Source organism: Scardinius erythrophthalmus (assembly GCF_964197995.2).
Source record: "Scardinius erythrophthalmus genome assembly, chromosome: 20".
In the NCBI taxonomy this organism is placed as follows: Eukaryota; Metazoa; Chordata; class Actinopteri; order Cypriniformes; family Leuciscidae; genus Scardinius; species Scardinius erythrophthalmus.
In genome coordinates, this window is record NC_138240.1 from 12,070,863 (window position 1) to 12,091,382 (window position 20,520).

Consider the following 20,520-nt stretch of genomic DNA (forward strand, 5'->3'; position numbering starts at 1 on the left):
AGTGACAAACAACTCTAATGAAGCACAACCTGCCTTTGGTTTTTAATTACAGCTGTAAGCAAAGAAGAATCTGATGTATTCAGTAGGTTTGCTTTGATGCTTTACGCACTGTATTTTGACATTTGAAATATGCCTTTGAGCTGCTTGCATTTCCTTGTTATTAAATTTTTTTTTTCGTATTGTTTTTGCTCGTACCAAAGCATGCAGCTAATTTGGAACAAAAACAGAATGAGGCTGAGAACAAGAAGGTTCACGGAGACGTGGTAAAATACGGCAGCGTCATTCAGGTAGGAACTCACATTTGGGAAAAATTATACCTGTTAATTATCAGTCAGTGTGTTTGTAAAAATTGCAAATGTGTGAAAGTATGTTTTTCTCCATACATGGATACATTTCTTCAGGACATCATTACCCCGTTTTATTATTTTGGTAAAACTTTCAAAACCAGGAGTTAAGCTCTATCAAACAGCACTCTGGTCCAGATTGTCAGACCTAAGCTTAAAACCATTTAAGCCCTTTTATAGAGGAGTAAAATGTCAGAATTGTGCAATTATGTGCCATAAACCTTGTTTCTAGAAACAAAAGATTAGGAGTTATCCTAGTTACACAAAGTAATCATGCATTTCATTCAAGTTTCAAGGCGCACCACCAACTATGGACTCTAAAAAGAGTTATGTGACTTTGTAACTAAAACCCTCCCAAAGGTTCAAGTCCAAATGCTTATGTGAAATGATGCATTTTACAGTGGAAATAAGTACAGCTGGATTTATATGTATGTATTGGGAATTGACTGGATCTTGAAAAATGGTGGTCCGGATAAAAATGGGTCAGTGTATTTGTCTGGACATGGTGCTGTATGTATACAAGAGGAGTTGGGTTTGTAACGTCAGCCGAAAATTAAATTCGTTTTGATGAAAGATTTGTTTCTTCGGAATAACATGCATCAATGACTTTTGCACAGTGTGTGTATTAATTAACATAAAGGTCACTTTCGATTTTATGTTGACTTTTAAAGGCAGAAAAAGTAAAACTAACATGCCGAGTTTGTTAATGGAGTCACTACTATACCCGCGCATCTTTATCTGAGTCAGAAGAGGCAAAAAGAAATGTGTTTCCTCCCTGTTAGTGACGTCAGTTACAGATAATGTGCCAACAGTTATGCCGCACTATAGGAAACAGGCCCTTTTCCTGATACTATAGGGTATCCTAAAATAAAAAATAGCTTCCCATACCCTGTGATTCCTGTGGGTTACAGCTTCTGCTTAGAAATCCAGCCAACACTCTTGTTTGCATAAGTTTGCAGGCTTTCGTAAATAAAAATACAGATTATGCTTCTGCATTTTTTTTTTATCCCTGCCCACGGACAGTTGTATCGTCAGAATTTTTATATAAATATGGTACTAGATTATCCTATTCAAATTTGAGAAATGAGTTTAGTCAAAAGTAATCTAAAAGCTAGGGTAGATTACTCACAAATTGTAATCAATTACTGATTCCAAATAACATGACAAAACACATTTAAGGTAACTTTTAGATTACTTTTGACCAAACTCATTTATCATATTGAGCTGTCCCGTTTGAGCTCAAATACTTATTTTGGTCATCCTGTTTGAAATATAGGATAAAAACAGTGAGGTTATTTAGATTTTCCATTGAGGTGTTCTCTCCATATTTGCGATTCTTTGCTGCCACTAGCCACTGCCTTTGTTTTGGATCCTTCACTGGAAACTGAATATAACTCCTGCCAAACATTTACTCTTTGAATTCTTGTACCTGGGAACTATACATGTCGACATTGTGATTAAAAGTTTGCTCAGAAGGATTTCCTACTTAAGCATCAAGGTGGTATTTCAAGCTGGTCAAGAGTATCCGTAGCTGATACTGGGAGTGGCCTTGGACGGCAACATACCCAGTGCATTATGAGTGTTGAAGTTTTACTACCTATTTCCTACTTATTTGGCATAAGGAAAGACATCAGCCCTTTTTCTCAGTTTTATATATTTAGGTAGCACAGATTTCACTTTTTTCATCTTTTTACTGCATAGGCAGCCAAGTTTTATTCAAAGCTCATTTTACCAGTGGTGAATTGCTCCTTTAAGAATTAAATACCTCTGTAGTCATTAGAAAGTGTTGAGTAGTTTAAAGTGATCAGCTTTTTTTTTTTTACTGCCATCCAGCAGGCCCATAGTAGCAGAAGAGGTGGTCCCATACTGCAGCCTCAGCGTACCCATTCAAGATATTTGCAAAGATCTATTTTTAACAAAAAGAAAATACTTTCTTATTAATAAAATGTATTATTAATATACTTATTAAAACCACAAGAGGCTTGTTGTTGGCACAATGAGTCTTGAGTGACTTGCGTTTATAAAAAGTTTTAAGACACAAATGTTCAGTTCTTTATTCAGTTTATTAATTATAATGATAACATTTTTAGTGATAACTTGTGTGGCTCTCGCAATCCTGAACTGTCCATTTTGTATTTAATAAAAAGAGTTTACAGAATAGAAATGTTTATTCTAATAAATGTCTATGTGTTTTCAGCTCCTACACATGAAGAGTAACAAGTATTTGACGGTGAATAAGCGTCTCCCAGCGTTGCTGGAGAAGAACGCTATGCGTGTCACTCTTGATGGGACGGGGAATGAGGGCTCCTGGCTTTTTATTCAGCCTTTCTGGAAACTCAGAGCTAATGGAGACAATGTAATTAACACATACATATACAATCTACTCAACAGTCACACAGTATTAATAAGCTATACGGGTGAATCTCATGAAACTTGTCAAGAACATGTCTGGGTCATATTTTACCCCAAAATCTCATTAAAAAACCAAGACATTTGCATAAAGTTGAAGACTGTTTTTAGAATATTTTTTGCATTATGACATTATTTCCATTACAATTAAGCCCTACCCACCACCACTGTCTAAAATATACACATAAAATAATATACCACTATAAAAATATATAAATTATTTAAATTAAGCATTTACAGTGGACAATGAAACTGAAACACTGGCCAATATAGTGTTGGACGTTTCACAACTATATATTCGTGGCCTGGTGACCAATCTTCACTGATTCAGTATATTCGGTATGACCTGAGCTACATCTGTGCCAAATTTGGCGCTTTTAGATGAATTTGCACGAAAATGTGCTTACGGCCCCCAAATAGTAAGAGTGGAGTGTGAAGGTTGAATTAGCTGAGCAATAGCACAGCTGTATATACAATATTGCAATCCACTCAAGATAATGGGAGACATATCAGAGTTCAAAAGAAGACAGATTGTTGGTGCAGCATCACATAGTGACCCGGCCACTCTTCAGGAAAAGGAATGGCACAAAATCCCTCTGGCCACTGTGATGGACTTGTATATGTCATTCCCAAGACCAATTGATGCTGTATTGGCAGCAAAAGGAAGCCCTACACCATAATAATACTGATTATTAAATGAAAATCTTAGAGAGTAGTGAGACTCAAAATAAATAAGCTGGATGATTTTTAATCCGAATTTGAAGGGAACATGTACCTAATTGTCATGAAAATATCACAAACTCAATGCAAAAAAATCTAAATGATCTTTTCAAACAAGCTCCACTTTATTTATGCAAAATATTTTGGTTTTTTTATTTTGTTTTTTTGGGTGCAATATAACCATGACACACTATACACAAACACCTTTGTTCTTTAACGGCATTTGCATTTACCTGCAAACCTAATTACATATCATAGTCTATACAAATATTGACACAAATACTCCATGCACATCCCACATACAAGCTCACAAAGTTAGGTAAATGCATGCAAATGATCCTCTTACACATTTAAACAGGTTTATCGTGCTAATCCGTGTTTAAATGTTTGTAGATTGCTTCCCCCTTATGTAAACTGATAGAGATGTACATATTTGCTTTTCAGATATCTGTGGCCATGACAGTCATATTAAGTCCCTCACTGAATTGTTTGTACTCCATTTCAGGTGGTAGTTGGAGATAAGGTGATCATGAATCCTGTAAATGCTGGACAGCCTCTCCATGCCAGTAGTTATGAGCTTCCTGATCACCCAGGGTGCAAAGAGGTGGGCATGTTCAAGAAAACGTGATCAGTTTGCCTTTCTTTGTCAACATGACTGTGAAGTAGACAGAGGGATTGTGTGTGATTGTAAGCAGTCCAGATGATTATTTGAAACATTTACTTGTGGTTTAACTTGAGACATGCTGTTGCAGCCATCTCCAACATGTATTTGTATATGTCTGAGATTAGTGATGGCTCTGTAAAGTGAAGTAAGAAAAATGAATAAGCTGAAATGAGTGCTGTGTGCCATTGTCTTTTTATAATGTAAGACTGCCACCTACAGATCAACTCAGTGAACAGCAACACCAGCTGGAAGATCAATCTGTTTATGATGTTCAGTGACCACAAAGATGAAGTCCTTAAGGGAGTAAGTGCAGCGGACACATACAAACATGTGCTGTAGTTAATCCACGCTGTTATTTTGCTGCTTTTAAAATAAATGCTATAGCATGTTCACACATGTGGGACCTTCAACTTTTGCATACATCGTAGCCACATTTTTATCAAGTTTTATGCTATATATCCAAAGCCAAGCCAGTTATGTTGACATTTCATAATAAAAGTCACGGATGACTGTTCTGTTCATGCATAGGGAGATGTAGTGAGACTCTTCCACGCAGAACAGGAGAAGTTTCTGACCTGTGATGAGTACAAGGCAAAACTCCATGTGTTCCTGCGCACAACTCTGCGTCAGTCTGCTACTTCAGCCACCAGCTCCAATGCATTATGGGAGGTGGAGGTAAGAGTAACCTCATTCATTAATTTAGTAGATTGCATTTAATGGTAGGATTTAGATTTGGAAGTGTGTAGGGGTGGATACTCAGAAGAGCCAATATATATATATATATATATATATATCTACATACAAATGTATTTGTGTAATATTTAGTAATGTATTCAAAATAGATTCAAGTTAATATAATAACTGTTTATTATTTTCTTATACTTTTATGTATATATCATATAGCATGCAATGTGTTGCAATATGTTACGTGTAGAAGTCTGTTGTCTCAATCTTTTATATAATATGAAGGATTAATTATTTAAAAAAATATATTTTTTATTTATTTATTGTGAGGTGGAAAGGCACTTTCATAATGACATAATGATGATTGTTTGCTTGTTTGTTGTAGGTGGTTCACCATGATCCATGTCGTGGAGGAGCAGGACACTGGAACAGCCTCTACCGATTCAAACACTTGGCCACAGGAAATTATCTTGCTGCTGAGGTAAAACCATTCACATTTATAGAAATCTGATATATAGTTTAAAAATATTAAAATGATTTATTATTTGATGTATGTGTGTTGCAGGAGAACCCAGGCTACAAAGAAAACATCAATGATATAGAGGTTGGTAAATGGCATTTTTTGTATGACTTATTGCTATATTGCATGATAACACTGATGGAAAAAGCTTTCTGGTAAAATTTTAATAGGAGTTGTTCAAAAATGAGTGTGTCACTGGTACTTTGTCCATAGGTGGACAGTAGCCGTATCAAAAGAAGCCTTGGAGAAAGGATAAAATACAAGCTTGTAGCAGTGCCTCATGGGAATGACATAGCCTCTCTGTTTGAGCTGGACCCCACCACACTGCAGAAGACTGATTCATTTGTGCCAAGGTATTTAATTATATGCTTTACTTTCTCTCTCTATTTGTCTTGTTGCATTCTGTGGGTAGAAGGACTTCTCTTGATTTACCCCCTAAATATTCATCTTCTCGACTGCCAACAGAAATTCTTATGTTCGATTCCGTCACCTGTGCACAAACACTTGGATCCAAAGCACCAACATTCCCATTGATATCGATGAGGAGAGGCCCATTCGATTAATGGTGAAAAATTATCTCAGTACCTACAGTACAATCTATTTGACCATAACTACTTCTCGTCAAGAATTATGTATATATTTATATCTGAAACATTTAATTCTGACTTCATTTATTAACTAAATTTTAAAACGGGTAAAATTAAAACATAAATCATTTGTTTTACTACAGCTTTCATTTTTATTAATTTATGTATGGACGTTTTTTTTTACTCTGCATTTGCTAACTATGCTATATCACACAATTTTTATTATTTTATAAATTTTATTACACTGCTGTTTAAAAGTTTGTTGTCAGTTAATTTTTTTTCTAAATGAATATATTTAAAAATGTAATTTATACATTTGAGACTTCAAAGGTACATTTTCAGCATCATTACTCCAGTCTTCAGTGTCACATGATCCTTCAGAAATCATTCTAATATGCTGGTGCTCAAGTAACGTTTTTATTTTTATTGTAGAAAACATTTGTGCTGCTTAATATTTTTTTGAAAACCATGTTACATTTTTCACAGGATTCTTAAATGATTGGAAATTTCAAAAGAACAGCACTTATTTGCAATAGAAAACTTGTGTAGGATTATAAATTTGGTTACTGTCTGAATGCAAGGATGCATATATATACTGTATGTCCTCTCCTCCTGTTAGCTGGGCACCTGCCCCACTAAAGAGGACAAAGAAGCCTTTGCCATCGTCTCTGTGCCAGTCATGGAGATTAGAGATCTAGACTTTGCGAATGATGCCAGCCTCATGTTGAGCACCGTAGTCGACAAGTTCAACTCTGGTTTTCCCAGTCCTAATGACAGAAGGTAGAGTTGACATGACACATACTGTAAGCACCAAACCAGAGTCTCAGCCTGAGATTTTATACTTTGTTCTGGATCCTTAATGGCTGTGGATTTACTTTTTTAAACACTTGTAATGTAAACCTGTTGTCAGAGTTTTGTGTGTCTTCTGTGCACAGGTATGCCATTAAACTGCTGGAGGATGTGGTTTTCTTTGTCGTCGATCAGTCTAATAATGGCCAGCCTGCCCTGGAAGTGACGATGAACAAGGCCAACCGAGAGAGACAGAAACTTATGAGAGAGCAGAACATTCTTAAACAGGTCTGCTTTTCAACTATTTGAAATATATGGCGTGCCTACAGTTGAAATGTCTAGTTTAGTAAATTATCTTATGCTCATACTCCTATTTTTCTGCTTAGATATTTGGGATCATTAAAGCACCATTTAAACAGAGGGGCACCGAGCCTCCTCTGCTGACATTAGAGGAGTTGTCTGATCAGAAATACGCCCCCTATCAGTACATGCTCAGACTGTGCTACAGGGTGCTGCGTCACTCACAGGAAGACTATCGTAAGAATCAGGTACTCCAGTCCATACTAACAAAGGGGTTGTTACACATATATTACAAAAAGCAGTGATGTTGAATGTTTACATGGTTAAATGGCATTCAGACTTTCTGTCACACTAAAAAAAGCCACTAGACAGCATTCAAAGATGGGCCATTCTTCGTTTTATGAGCCATTTTTCTCTTGTGCCTTATAGGAGCACATAGCCAAGCAGTTTGGAATGATGCAGTCACAGATTGGCTATGATATTTTGGCTGAGGACACCATCACAGCCCTGCTACACAACAACCGCAAACTGCTGGAAAAACACATCACTAAAACCGAGGTGGAGACCTTTGTCAGTCTGGTCCGTAAGAACAGGGAGCCCAGGTTAGTGTTTCCATCACCAACCTTCTTTGTAAGCAATTACTGATTGATGACACTGATTAAACACAGATTGCCACGAAAATTCACCTTCTTAGGGAAAGGATTGAAGAGAGAGGATAAAAATGTCCATTAGAAACGAAATTATATTACAGATTGACTCAAATTAAACCTTTTGACAGCCCTCCCATTCAAAATTCTAAAATAGCATAAAACCAATTTCCCACACCCTACATTCAAGGGGGAAAGGGAAATCAAACAAACAAATACATAGATACAAATACAATCCCTCTCCCCAATATGTATCTTTCCTCTTTCTATTAAGTACAAAAAAACTTTTTTAATTAACAATATATGGTATTACACTTTTAAAGTGCGCTTATTATGCTTTTTCGAATATTACCTTTCATGCAGTATATAGCTGTTTGTGAATGTAAAAGATCAAAGTCCACGACAAATAAAGTTCTGAATAAAGTTTATTCTGAACTGCCAAAATGAGTCATCAGTAATAGCAGTTTAACTTTGTGTCACATACCTACATGCCAGTGTAACCGATTTGCCAGGCTATGGCCTTCATTGGCTGCCTGTGAACAACGTCAACTTTGACCCGCCCTCAAACACTTTAGTTGTAGCTGAGGCCTAGACGAGTTTGATTCGTGTTGTTGACATGTCGAGAAGACAGTTTTCTGTGCCGCGAATCCACTTACAGAAAAAAACTACACTATCGTTACTGTTTGCACTTTGTACGTAAGCACTGAGGAAGCCTCTGGAGCTGAAATTCAGATTTGGTAATAGGCGTTTTGTTTGCGACATGCACTGTACACAGTAGACCAATCACAGACTGGGCCGTCTGACCAATCAAAGCAGAGTAGACTGACGGAAACCTTTAATGCTTTTAATGCAATCTATTGTAGGAGACCTCTAAAACAAAAATAGGAACTTTTAACCCTTGATGCTCTGAAGGCATTTTTAGAGTTGTTTTTTTCTGAGTGACATACACAATAGTAAAGACTCATAACTCCAAGTCTATTGCAAGGAGAGTGAAAAGGTAGGTATTGTTTGATAGAAAACATTTTAGGAATTTTTTAGGGAAAAATAATTCATTACGTTTGGACATTCTCATGATGAGAAACTGCTGATAAAAGACAAAACAAAATTATTTATTATAATTTTACATATCTTTCTTATTTGACATGCAATAACTCAGGAAGGAAATAAGGTAGGAGGACAATTCTTTTTTTGGTAAAGTTCCCCTACATGTGAACTGCATTTGGATTAAATTTTGTGGTTATAGCATGAATGTAATCAAAATGAATTATGTTGATTTTGGACTCATTTTAATCCTGATAATCTGCTGTAAATAATGACGTGCATTTTCCAAGATAGGAGCATGTTACATAAAGTTACAAGCGAAAATGTGACATTAAAGCCGCATCTGTATATTATTTAGATATGGGTCTTGCGGGGCTCCAAGTACAAAAACTTAAAATGTTAGCTGCTATTTTGGCTGATTCCATTCTGTGGTTGCTTAGTAATTTGATTACAAATATTTTGGAGGGTGGGAGCACTTTGGGTTTAAGGGGTTAAAATAGCATAATTGCGAGCACATGGATGACAAAATCTGGATTTCAAGATCTGATTGTCTGTAAATGCTTGTTACATGTCGTTTATTTTGGTTTCCAGGTTTCTGGACTATCTGTCAGACTTGTGTGTGTCCAATAATGTAGCAATCCCAGTTACTCAAGAGCTGATCTGTAAATGCGTGCTGGATGCCAAGAACCAGGATATTCTCATGAAAACCGAGTAAGTCTACAAAAAACCACGATGTGTGTCTGTCTTGGGTTATGTGCTTGTGTGAATACTTTTTGTTTGTGTTTGTGAAGGCGTCGAGCCGCTAAGGACACACAGCATACCTCTGAGTACATGGAAGAGTTTGGAGAGGAGGATGAAGTTTGGCTGATCTGGTCTGAGAAGGAAAATGAGATCCATGAGAAGAGCATTCGACAGCTTGCCCAAGAGGCCCGCCAAGGGAATGTGCATGACGAAAATGTGCTGACATATTACAGGTACTTGAGAAGGGAGATAACTACTGCTGTCAATAAAACATATTAAAACTTTTTTTAACTGATTGTACTATATAAAAATTGACAGCCGTGGAAATAACAGAAGAAGATTTTTAATTATAACAACATTGCTGGACAATTATTGTAAAAAAAAATGATCTTCTGCTTACATCCATACAAATTGTTTTAATGTTTTTTTTTTTTGCCCCAGGTATCAGCTCAAACTATTTGCACGAATGTGTTTCGATCGTCAGTATCTGGCCATAGATGAGATCTCAAAGCAGCTGGATGTGGAGCTGATTTCCCTCTGTATGATGGATGAGGCTCTTCCCTTTGACCTACGGGCGTCTTTTTGTAGACTCATGCTACATGCACACGTCGACCGTGACCCTCAGGAGCTTGTGACACCCATCAAGTTTGCTCGCTTGTGGGCCGAGATCCCCACCTCTATCAGCATCAAAGAGTGTGTTCACATACCCACACAATCACATTATATATGACTTGCTATTGTGTATTTTTTAAAGCATACTTTTAGTCTCTTATGCTTACCAAGATTGCATTTATTTGATCAAAATGACAGTAAATACAGTAATATTGTGAAATATTATTACATTTTAAAATATCTGTTTTGCATTTTAATGTAATGTAATTTATTCCTGTGATGGTGAATTTTCAGCATCATTACTCCAGTCTTCAGTGTCAAATGATCCTTCAGAAATTATTCTAATATGCTGATTTTGTGCTCAAGAAACATTTCTTATTATTATCTTATTATTCTTATTACTACTGAGAACAGTAGTCCTGCTTAATATTTTAGTGTTGATACATTTTTTTAGGAATTTTAAATGAATAGAAAGTTCAAAAGAACAGCATTTATTTGAAATGGAAATCTTTTGTAACAATGTTAGTCTTTATTGTCACTCTACGGAATAAAATTATCAATTTATTTTAAACTTTTGAACGGTAGGGTATGCAAAGACATTTTTTGTATTGCATTAATCATTATTTAAACAATGAAATGTGTAATCATGGTGTTTGCTGTTTTATGTTATAGTTATGACTCTCACCTGGACTACTCACGAGACAATAAAAAGAACAAGTTTGCCAATACAATGGCTTTTATGGAAGAGTACCTCAACAATGTTCTCATTGATGACCTGCCTTTTGCCAATGAGGAGAAAAACAAGCTAACATATGAGGTACAGTTGCATATTGTCATTAAAATTAATTGTCAAGATGACGCAAGTGGTGCTCACCTCACTGCAAAGCAAAATTACATACAACCTAAGACAAGGTTTAGGGATTGGGTTATGGGTAGGGTTATGGTGTGGCTGGACCTTCAAGCTCCACCCATTACGCCCAGAGAGGGGAAGCTGGGTGTCAAGCACCTTGCAGATGATAAACTGTCTGTGAAACATGTATATGTTACATATTTGACACTAATATTTCCAAATCACATTCAAATATTTGCTTTATTTACATTGTTTGTAGGTGGTGAGCTTGGCAAGACATCTCATCTACTTTGGGTTCTACAGTTTTTTTGAGCTCCTTAGGTTAACTCGTACTCTTCTGGGAATCATAGACTGCACTCCAAGTAATGCTACGATCAACCCACTGTTTAGTGATGATGGCAGTGGTTAGTATTCAAGAACAAGAAAACAATTCAATATCTTGTGTGGTTCAGATGAACACAAGGCTCCAGATGATGACTAAAATGGTCAATTTTTTTTTTATTGTAGAAAAAAAAAAATATATATTTTTTATTTTACTCTAAAATGATGATTATTAGCTGAAGTGCATTGTTATTGAAGTTATATAATTTGTCTCCTAAAGTTTCATTTTAGCTTTTGTTTTCTTTTTTTTGAGTGAATAAATGGATAATTTGTGTTGTATTCACAATGACAGAATTAAGCTTGCTAGAATACCAGTGTCAAAACTCATAAATCATTCTTCTTAGGTAAGAACGTCAGGCGCTCTATTCATGGCATGGGTCAGATGATGTCCACCATGGTGCTAAACAGAAAGCCGTCCCTTTTCTCGGGCCCTGGTCGCCCTGGTGCTCTAGACAGCCAGGCTGGCAGTAAAGATAGCATTGACACCCAGGACATAACTGTCATGGACACCAAACTGAAGATCCTGGAGATATTACAGGTAGATGCTGTCAAAGAAGTTGGCAACAGCTTTGTGCTGTCAGTGCTGGCAAGATCTAAAACTTCTGGTTTTGTGCAGTTCATCCTCAGCGTGCGCCTGGACTATCGGCTTTCCTTTCTACTCTCCGTCTTCAAGAAGGAGTTTGTGGATGTCTATCCAATGGGTGATGCGGATGCAACACATCATACGGAGCATGAGGGTAACTGATGTTTAGACAAATATACCAAATGAAACTGTTGGATGAATGTCAGAACCTACCTGATAATCAAATAACATATAAATATAATCAATTAACAATCTATGAAATAACATTATAATCAAATAACAACATAGCAACAATTCTTCCTTTCTTCTGTGAACTAATCTCTCTATTCTATTTTTCACTGTTGTGTTTGTCTCAGAGCTTCGTTCTGGTGAGAGTGGCAATGTTTCATAATTTCTTGATTCTTAAAATGAATTCCTTAAAGATGAAGTGTGGAATTCTCCTGTCACTTAATATGCAAGCCATCTTTTAGTTTGTATTTTGGAAAAATTATTATACATTTGTAGTTCCATTTGTTAGTGCTAGTGGCGCAGAAATAACACACTTTACCTTTAATGGATGACCATTTTAAATCGTATTAAATTTAGATTAGTAGTAGTCATATTTGAATTTGCTTTCTAATTGTGCGTTCTAATTATTATTTTATTTTTTTAAATAATTTAAAAGCTTCCATCAACCTCCAGCACATTGGAGAGCAGGCAGAGGCCATGTTTGGAATTGGGTGTGTTAATGAACAATTAATTATATTTTCACATTACAATTCATCAAAGTTAATACAGTGCTTGTGACCTACAACCTCTCATTGACCTCTGACCGTACAGTAAAGGAAACAGCATTCTGGAAGTGGACGATGAAGGGGGGCGAATGTTTCTGCGTGTTCTGATCCACCTCATTATGCACGACTACCCTCCGTTGGTTTCTGGGGCCTTGCAGTTGCTCTTCAAGCATTTCAGTCAAAGACAAGAAGTCCTCCACACCTTTAAACAGGTAGAGTGTACAGCCCACTCAAACATATACAAACAACTTGCTTTTATTGGTAAAAAGATGTGCCTAGACATCCTCAGGTCAAACATCTGCAGGTAAAGCCTATTCCCAGATGTGCAACCATCAGTACCATACAATTCACATGCCAATTACAATTCCAGTGCCACAAAAGTAAAAAAAAAAAAAAAACTTTCTTTTTAAAGTGGTTGAAACACAATCAGTTTTTAAGATCACAATTGCTGATGTCAGTTCTTTATCCTGCTATGTTTGTTCTCTTCAGGTCCAGCTCCTCATTTCAACTCAGGATGTTGACAACTACAAACACATAAAACGAGATCTGGATCTTCTACGCACCATGGTGGAGAAGTCTGAGCTTTGGGTCATTAAAAAAGGTAGTTCTGGGGGAGATGGGAAGAAAGACAAGAAAGACAAAAAAGAGGCTGCACCGGTGAGTCATGCACTGGGGGATGTGGGATTGTGTATAATAGAATAATTTGGTGAAAGAAGCTCATTTTTCTTTTCTTTTTCATGCAGGTGTCTCCAGACGAGGAGACAGATACTAAAAAACAGAAGGTTGAAAAGAGCAATGAAAGTTACCAGAATGTCAAAGAGGTAATGTTCTTGGTTTATTTCTCTGTTGATCAATATTATTATTATTATTATATTAATTACAGTGGGAACCAACAGTCTGAAACTTTATATTATCCCACTATTCAAAAATTTGTGGTCAGCAAATTTTTTTTTTTGAAAAGAAATGAATACTTTTATTCAACAAGAGCGCATTAAATTGATCAAAAGTAACAGTAAAGCCATTTATAATGTAATCTCAAATAAATGCTGTTCTTTTTAACTTTCTATTCACCAAAGAATCCTTAAAAAACGTATCATGATTTCCACAAAAATAAAGTTCCCAACATTGATAATAATAATAATAATAAGCATATTAGAACAATTTCAGAAGGATCATGTGACACTAAAGACTGGAGTAAAGGCAGCTGAAAATTCAGCTTAAATTTAGAATAAATCACATCAAAATATATTAAAATAATGAAAAGTTGTTTAAAATTGTAATAATATTTAACAAAATATTACTGTTTTTCAAATAAATGATATCAAATAAATTTTTCAAATAAATGCAGCCTTGGTCAGGATAAGAGACTTTCATAAACGTTGGAATAATTTTCTTACCCCAAACTTTATATTATGTTATATTATATTATTAAAAACTTTTTTATACACAATTACATATGTTTTATATATATTTTGTATTTAATATACTGTATATATAAATGTGTATGCAAAATAATGGCATAGATGGATGGAAACCAATATTTAAATCTTCTATCTGATCTCCAGATTCTTGAGCGTTTGAATAAAATGTGCAGTACAGGTGTATTTAAGAAGCAACAAAGGCTGTTGAAGAACATGGGCGCCCACAAAGTTATGCTGGACTTGTTGCAGATCTCCTATGATCGGGTTTGTGGTCTTTTTAAAGCAGATAAAATCTGTAGTAGATCTTAAGCAAGGTCTTGATCTTGTCCCTAAACACCTGCTTTTTTTTTCTGTTAACAGAATGACACCAAAATGCAGGAGATCATCAAGTACACGCATCTGTTCCTGCAGAAGTTCTGCACAGGGAATCTGGAGAATCAGACTCTCCTCCATAAACACCTCAACCTCTTTCTCACACCTGGGGTGAGTGAAAAGCATGGAGGATAAAAAAACCCATCTTGAAATAGCCAAATATGTTTATCATGTTTGTTCATTGTGTGTTTATTCTCTGCTTTTTGTTTTTTTCTCTCTCAGCTCCTAGAGGCAGAAACAATGCAGCACATTTTCAGTAATAATTTCCAGCTCTGTTCTGAGATCAGTGAGTCTGTGCTGCATCATTTCATCCATTGCCTCGCCACACATGGCCGGCACATTCAGTACCTCAACTTTCTGCACACCATCATTAAGGCCGAGGGAAAATATGTGAAGAAATGTCAAGACATGATCATGACTGAGGTTTGTGATTGTGACTAAAATAAAGCAACCTTGAATTATTGTACAGTATGTAATCATTTTAACCATAAAAAAAACCTTCTTTAATTAAAATACACACACACATAAAAAAAACTCAGTGCTGAATTAAAAATGGATATATTTTGGAGACCATTTGTTGTAGGGGTTTTAATTTATTTATTTGATGGGTTGGTATGTTATACAAGGTGCTTACTGTTTTTATTTATTTATTATGATTCGCAATGTACTTTGTTAGATTTATCATTTATATAATGATTTTAAGGAAATGTCAATTCAGTCCAACTAGTGGTAGATACAGTTAGATGACATCTGTTTTCACCATTAGCTTACAAGTGCAGGCGATGATGTGGTCGTCTTCTACAACGATGACACATCATTCGACACCATGGTGGATCTGATGACACAGTCGCGCGAAGGGGTGAAGGACGACAGCCCTCTACGGTACCATATTTCTCTGGTTGAGCTGCTGGCTGCATGCGCAGAGGGCAAAAACGTCTACACCGAGATCAAGTGCACATCTCTGCTGCCCCTAGAGGACATGGTGAAAGTAATCACACATGACGACTGTATCACAGAGGTAATCATGATGACATGAAATGAAAGCTCTTCTTTTGTCTGGAAGGATTATGTTTAACCTTCCAGTTTTTCTTTGCTGTGTTGCATGAGTCAATTCATTGATTACAGTAGAATTTATAGCATGAACATTTTTGCAAACAAAAGCCAAAGCCTGTTGCATGTTATGAATCAGAAAAATCGTGAATCTCCTCTGTGTTGTGCAGGTGAAAATTGCCTATGTAAACTTTGTGAACCACTGCTATGTAGACACAGAAGTGGAGATGAAAGAGATCTACACCAGCAATCACATCTGGAAGCTGTTTGACAGCTTCACTGTAGATATGGCCAGGGTGAGTCCATTGTACCACTGATGCTGGATAAGATGTGCTTTACTGAGTGGCGTTCATTTAACTTGGTTTAATTTGAACTCCAGGTGTGCTCCAACCGTGAGAAACGCATGTCGGACCCTGTGCTGGAGAAGTACGTGATTCAGGTGGTTTTAGACACTGTAACTGCCTTCTTCAGCTCTCCCTTCTCAGAGAACAGCACCAGCACAGAGGTGAGGCATCATATGTCTTTCGTAGTCTTATTTCCGTTCTCTGCCACATCTGCTTTTATTCATTGTGTGTACCACAGATTATTAGGGCCCAAACACATAAATGTCTTTACTGTCACTTTTGATCAATTTAATGCTTCCTTGCTGAATAAAAGTATTAATTTCTTAAAAAAAAAAAATCTTACTGACCCTAAACTTTTGAACAGTAGTGTAAATCTGACTGTATCAGTTATTTTTGTCTTGTATTTTATGACTGTCATTAATTAAGGTGTCTTTAGGCGCGTTTCCATTAAAGATTTGCGCAAAACTTTTGCGATTTTTTTCTCTCTAAATATCGACAAAAAACTATTGCGAAATGATGCCGTTTCCATTAATCGATGTTATGCGACTAAAACGTAATTTTTTCCTCTCGCGATAAGTCATTCCAAAAATCATGGCAACGGACGTTGGTAAGTTTATATATATATCACAGTCATGTACGTACCGCACTAGACATTATTATTATTAATGGAAGGAAACATAGGCGTGTTATCCAAGCATTAATGGCAAGGAAAGACCCTTATATGGCACATATGAGGTGTTTCTGGGTTTTTCTCACTCATTTCTGCTCCATGGTCTTGATTGTGGCATTTCTTTAAGGTTTAGAATCCAGTATTTCTGTCATTCTTTCTTCTCAAGAACTCTCTCGTATTCTGTCCAAACACACCGCACCTTCTAAGTCAGGTGACTGTAAATGCGCAAAAACGGTTTCCATTGCAGTTGCGAAATATTCCTTTTTCGAATTGCCTGAAAAACCACCTCATGCGAGCGCAAAAACTTTTTTGCGATAAATTGGAGTTTTTGCGAAATTGACGTGTTTCCATTGAGCATATTTTCAATTCGCAATTTCAATTTGCGCAATTTGAAGGGTAATGGAAACGCGGCTATTGAGTGTTTTGAAAGGCGCCTCTAAATAAAATGCATGATTATTAGTAGATTAGTAGATAACTTTGCAGAAGGACTAATAAGATAAGTATGACAACAGATATAAAAAATACTTTTCCGGCATTTCATCAGGTCACATTTAATTTTCCTAATTTCTTTCTCTTTCTCATTTTCTCTTTTTTCTCTCTCATTCAGGCTCATCACACCACTGTAAAACAGCTGCTGCAGTCTACTATGCGTCTGTTAGATTGTCCTTGGCTGCAGCCACAACAAAAAGTCCAAGTAGAGTCATGCATCCGAACTTTGGCAGTGACAAGTAGGTCAACCTGATTATTAAGACAATAGTTCAATTCTAAGGGAGAAAAAAACAAACAAAGAAAATGATTTTAAATGGATTTTACAAGCCTAAATTGTGGCAGGAGTTTCAGTTCTCATATACAGTAAAGGTTTTTAAAGTATGACGAGACAATTTATTTGTTTACCTGACTGTCCATACAGCAAAGAGTCGCTCCATCCCTCTGCCAGTGGAGTTGGAGGCTCATGTCAACATGATGTTGAGTCACAGTAACGCCCTCACACTGTCCCGCTCCAGCCAAAACAGCAAAAACCTGTCACGCCTCACACGGGCTGCTGTTCCCACCAACCCCTGGGACTACAAAAACATCATTGAGAAACTACAGGTGTGTGTGTGTGTGTGCGTGCGTGTGTCTGAAAAAGAAGCATCATGCCCATTCAAACTACTTCAGATTTTGGAGACATGTGACTTCCAAAATAAATAATTTGTATCTTTCACAAATTAAGTTGCCAGGTAGGTGTTTGTATAAAAAAAATACTGTGGCCATCTTACATTACGCTCTTGCCTTGAGCACCTTCAAAAAATTTGCATAACACCCCAGGACTGTAAAGCATTCAACACAATTCATGCTTGAACAGTTTGTTTGGGTCTTATTTCTATCATTAATAGTGTATGAATGCATGTATTAATGTTTCTATAACACTGCTGTCAGGATATCATTAACACACTGGAGATGCGCGTGATGCCGTTGGTTAATGCAGAGCTGTCAGTGCTGGTGGATGTTCTGCACCAGCCTGAGCTGTTGTTCCTGGAAGGCACAGATGCTCGAGCTCGCTGTGAATCCGGAGGCTTCATATCTAAGTGAGTCTAAACTGTTAGGGATCAGTCAAATAAACAGAGATTATACTGCATCGTGCAATATTACTGTTTGTGAGTGTGTGTGCCTTCATCATCTCACTCACTCTGTGCAGATTGATCCAACACACAAAGGCCCTCATGAATTCAGATGAGAAGCTCTGTATCAAAGTCCTCAGAACTTTACAGGAAATGCTCATTCGTGATCTGAACTTTGACGAGAAGGTGAGATTAGATAATAAGGTTACACTTTACAATAAGGTTTCATTTGTTAACATTAGTTAACTACATCAGTTAACATGAACAATACTTCTACATGAAAGTTTTTTTAACTAACATTAACAAAGGTTAATAAATGTATGAATATAATGCTTATTGCTAGTTTGTTTAATGCATTAACTAATGTTAACAAATGAGACCTTATTGTAAAATGTTACCGATAATAATACTAATTGTATCACAATATAATCATAATTTCTCATTCAAATGTAAATTATCCCCTTTTAAAAATGAAAACAAAATATATATTCTTAATTTTACTTAATATTCTAATGGTATATTTTATATATTAAATGTAATAGAATAAACCTTATAATCTATTTTATACTTAGTAAGATAAGATTTAAGGTATATTCTTAAATAAACAGTAACATTTAGAGACATGAAATTGTTACTGCACATTTTACATGGAGAAAACCTTCCCCTACACGAATTGCATAACTTGAAGTTTATCTTTTGATTTAGCAAATTAAGGAATGGGTGGAAATTATTTTCTGCAGATGCTGTGGACCGTTCTTAACCAAGAATGTTCATTTGTGCTATCTCCAGAGGTTAGCAAAAAAACAAAAACAAAACCTTCTGGTTTATTTTTTGGGTTAGAATTTGTTTTCTATAGTGATTGTAATTGGTTTAATTTCACAATGAATGTCAAAAGGAAGCCCCTGTTTAGATGGGTAAGGGTGTGTGTGAACAGTGAGCATCTATTAAATCAATGCTGTCTTTTGCAGGGCTTTGCCTTAAGAAAGGTGTTACTCCAGAATTACCTCTACAACAACAAAAAGAACATAAAAGCAGAGCTTGTTGAACATGGAGGAGGTAATTCTTTTTTTACTTTAAATTTAAATAACTAAATTAATGAAAAATGGATAGAATTAAGAAATATCACACGAGCTAGAGTGCTGACTTTTGCCTGATAGTGAAATTTGGATCAGCACAAACATTCTTTGTGGACTTGCATATGTTTTGTGTAAAATGATGGTGTCTGTGTATGTTAAGGTGGAGAGGGAGAGAGAGACTGGCTGGCAGTCGCAACATTACAGTGTCGTCTGGACAAAGAAGGTGGCACCAAACTTTTCACAGACCTCGTAACCAGCAGTAAGAACGAGAAGATCTTCCAGGAGAGCATTCAGCTCGCCATCTGTCTGCTAGAAGGAGGCAACACAGAGATTCAGGTAGGGAAGCCTTAGTCATAAAAATATTTAGCTATTGTCATACAAATTGTACCCATTATTCTATATAAATTGTTTCCTGTGCATATGTATAACAGAACTCCTTCTACAAACTCATGATGGGAGACAACAAGTCAGAGAAGTTTTTTAAAGTGCTGAATGACCGCATGAAGAATGCACAGCTGGATGTCAAATCCTCCATCTCTGTCAATGTGGGGGAAATGACCAATAAAGCCAAAGATGACAAAGATCAAGAGACAGGTCATTTAAAAAAAAATAATTTGAATGATTTATTCAATATGCATTTCTAATAAATGAAACAAGTGAGTCTACATACATTGCTGGCTCTAACAGTGTTTTCCTTCAGGTGCCGTACCTTCCTTTGGCCAATCAGAGCAGTCATATCAACCTGAGCAGCAGGAAGTAGAAACAGAAATGGGCCCCTCTGTCACCATCATGAAACCCATCCTGCGCTTTCTACAGCTGCTCTGTGAGAACCATAATCAGGACCTTCAGGTCTGAACAACCCCAGATTAACAATCAATTTAGAATCAGATCCGATGATCATGTCATCTAGGATGATTAGAGAATGATCCAAAGAGAGTCTTGTGCTTCAGTGGAATCTGGAAATCGAACCTTTAGAGCAAAGTAGTTCACATGCTCAGGGTCACAATTAGTTTAGTTACCTAGAAATGGTGAATCATTTTTAATATTTCTTAAAGGTGCTCTAAGCAATCCCGGGAGTCGTAACTTCTTGTTGACATTCGGATTGTTGTCAAACAAAACGGAGGCTAGCTAGACCCTCCCTCCTCCTCATCCCGTCTCCTCCCTCCTCCCCTCCCTTCCGGCATAAAGGAAAGTCAAAGTAGTCACTACAAACAAAGTTAAGTTTTACTGATACTTCATTCAATGTGTAATGTCGCCAAGTTAGATAAATGCTTTTATATATTGCAGAATGCAGAAAAAGAGAAACATTATCTTAAAATCATTTCGCCACCTGATCATGAT

At 36.4% G+C, this 20,520-nt stretch overlaps 1 protein-coding gene across 3 annotated transcripts in view; it reads left to right on the forward strand.

Moving 5' to 3' along the window:
• The window catches only part of itpr3 (inositol 1,4,5-trisphosphate receptor, type 3), a 31,417-nt gene that overhangs the window by 2,399 nt on the left and 8,498 nt on the right, over positions 1 to 20,520 (forward strand). For 2 of the 3 annotated variants that reach the window (XM_081349419.1, XM_081349420.1), the window contains exons 4-41: positions 201 to 287; positions 2,542 to 2,700; positions 3,979 to 4,077; positions 4,357 to 4,440; positions 4,666 to 4,812; positions 5,207 to 5,302; positions 5,387 to 5,425; positions 5,555 to 5,694; positions 5,807 to 5,906; positions 6,548 to 6,708; positions 6,864 to 7,005; positions 7,104 to 7,265; positions 7,447 to 7,619; positions 9,297 to 9,416; positions 9,497 to 9,679; positions 9,888 to 10,139; positions 10,731 to 10,875; positions 11,168 to 11,312; positions 11,634 to 11,827; positions 11,906 to 12,026; positions 12,537 to 12,591; positions 12,692 to 12,857; positions 13,135 to 13,302; positions 13,389 to 13,466; positions 14,211 to 14,330; positions 14,427 to 14,549; positions 14,661 to 14,861; positions 15,205 to 15,456; positions 15,659 to 15,784; positions 15,868 to 15,993; positions 17,110 to 17,230; positions 17,413 to 17,594; positions 17,922 to 18,070; positions 18,181 to 18,289; positions 19,072 to 19,159; positions 19,340 to 19,515; positions 19,611 to 19,773; positions 19,880 to 20,028. In XM_081349419.1, coding sequence (XP_081205545.1) covers positions 201 to 287; positions 2,542 to 2,700; positions 3,979 to 4,077; positions 4,357 to 4,440; positions 4,666 to 4,812; positions 5,207 to 5,302; positions 5,387 to 5,425; positions 5,555 to 5,694; positions 5,807 to 5,906; positions 6,548 to 6,708; positions 6,864 to 7,005; positions 7,104 to 7,265; positions 7,447 to 7,619; positions 9,297 to 9,416; positions 9,497 to 9,679; positions 9,888 to 10,139; positions 10,731 to 10,875; positions 11,168 to 11,312; positions 11,634 to 11,827; positions 11,906 to 12,026; positions 12,537 to 12,591; positions 12,692 to 12,857; positions 13,135 to 13,302; positions 13,389 to 13,466; positions 14,211 to 14,330; positions 14,427 to 14,549; positions 14,661 to 14,861; positions 15,205 to 15,456; positions 15,659 to 15,784; positions 15,868 to 15,993; positions 17,110 to 17,230; positions 17,413 to 17,594; positions 17,922 to 18,070; positions 18,181 to 18,289; positions 19,072 to 19,159; positions 19,340 to 19,515; positions 19,611 to 19,773; positions 19,880 to 20,028 — 5,301 coding nt within the window. Of the gene's footprint in view, positions 1 to 200; positions 288 to 2,541; positions 2,701 to 3,978; positions 4,078 to 4,356; positions 4,441 to 4,665; positions 4,813 to 5,206; positions 5,303 to 5,386; positions 5,426 to 5,554; positions 5,695 to 5,806; positions 5,907 to 6,547; positions 6,709 to 6,863; positions 7,006 to 7,103; positions 7,266 to 7,446; positions 7,620 to 9,296; positions 9,417 to 9,496; positions 9,680 to 9,887; positions 10,140 to 10,730; positions 10,876 to 11,167; positions 11,313 to 11,633; positions 11,828 to 11,905; positions 12,027 to 12,536; positions 12,592 to 12,691; positions 12,858 to 13,134; positions 13,303 to 13,388; positions 13,467 to 14,210; positions 14,331 to 14,426; positions 14,550 to 14,660; positions 14,862 to 15,204; positions 15,457 to 15,658; positions 15,785 to 15,867; positions 15,994 to 17,109; positions 17,231 to 17,412; positions 17,595 to 17,921; positions 18,071 to 18,180; positions 18,290 to 18,843; positions 18,895 to 19,071; positions 19,160 to 19,339; positions 19,516 to 19,610; positions 19,774 to 19,879; positions 20,029 to 20,520 lie in introns of all 3 variants that reach the window. The other variant, XM_081349418.1, reaches the window with a different exon arrangement.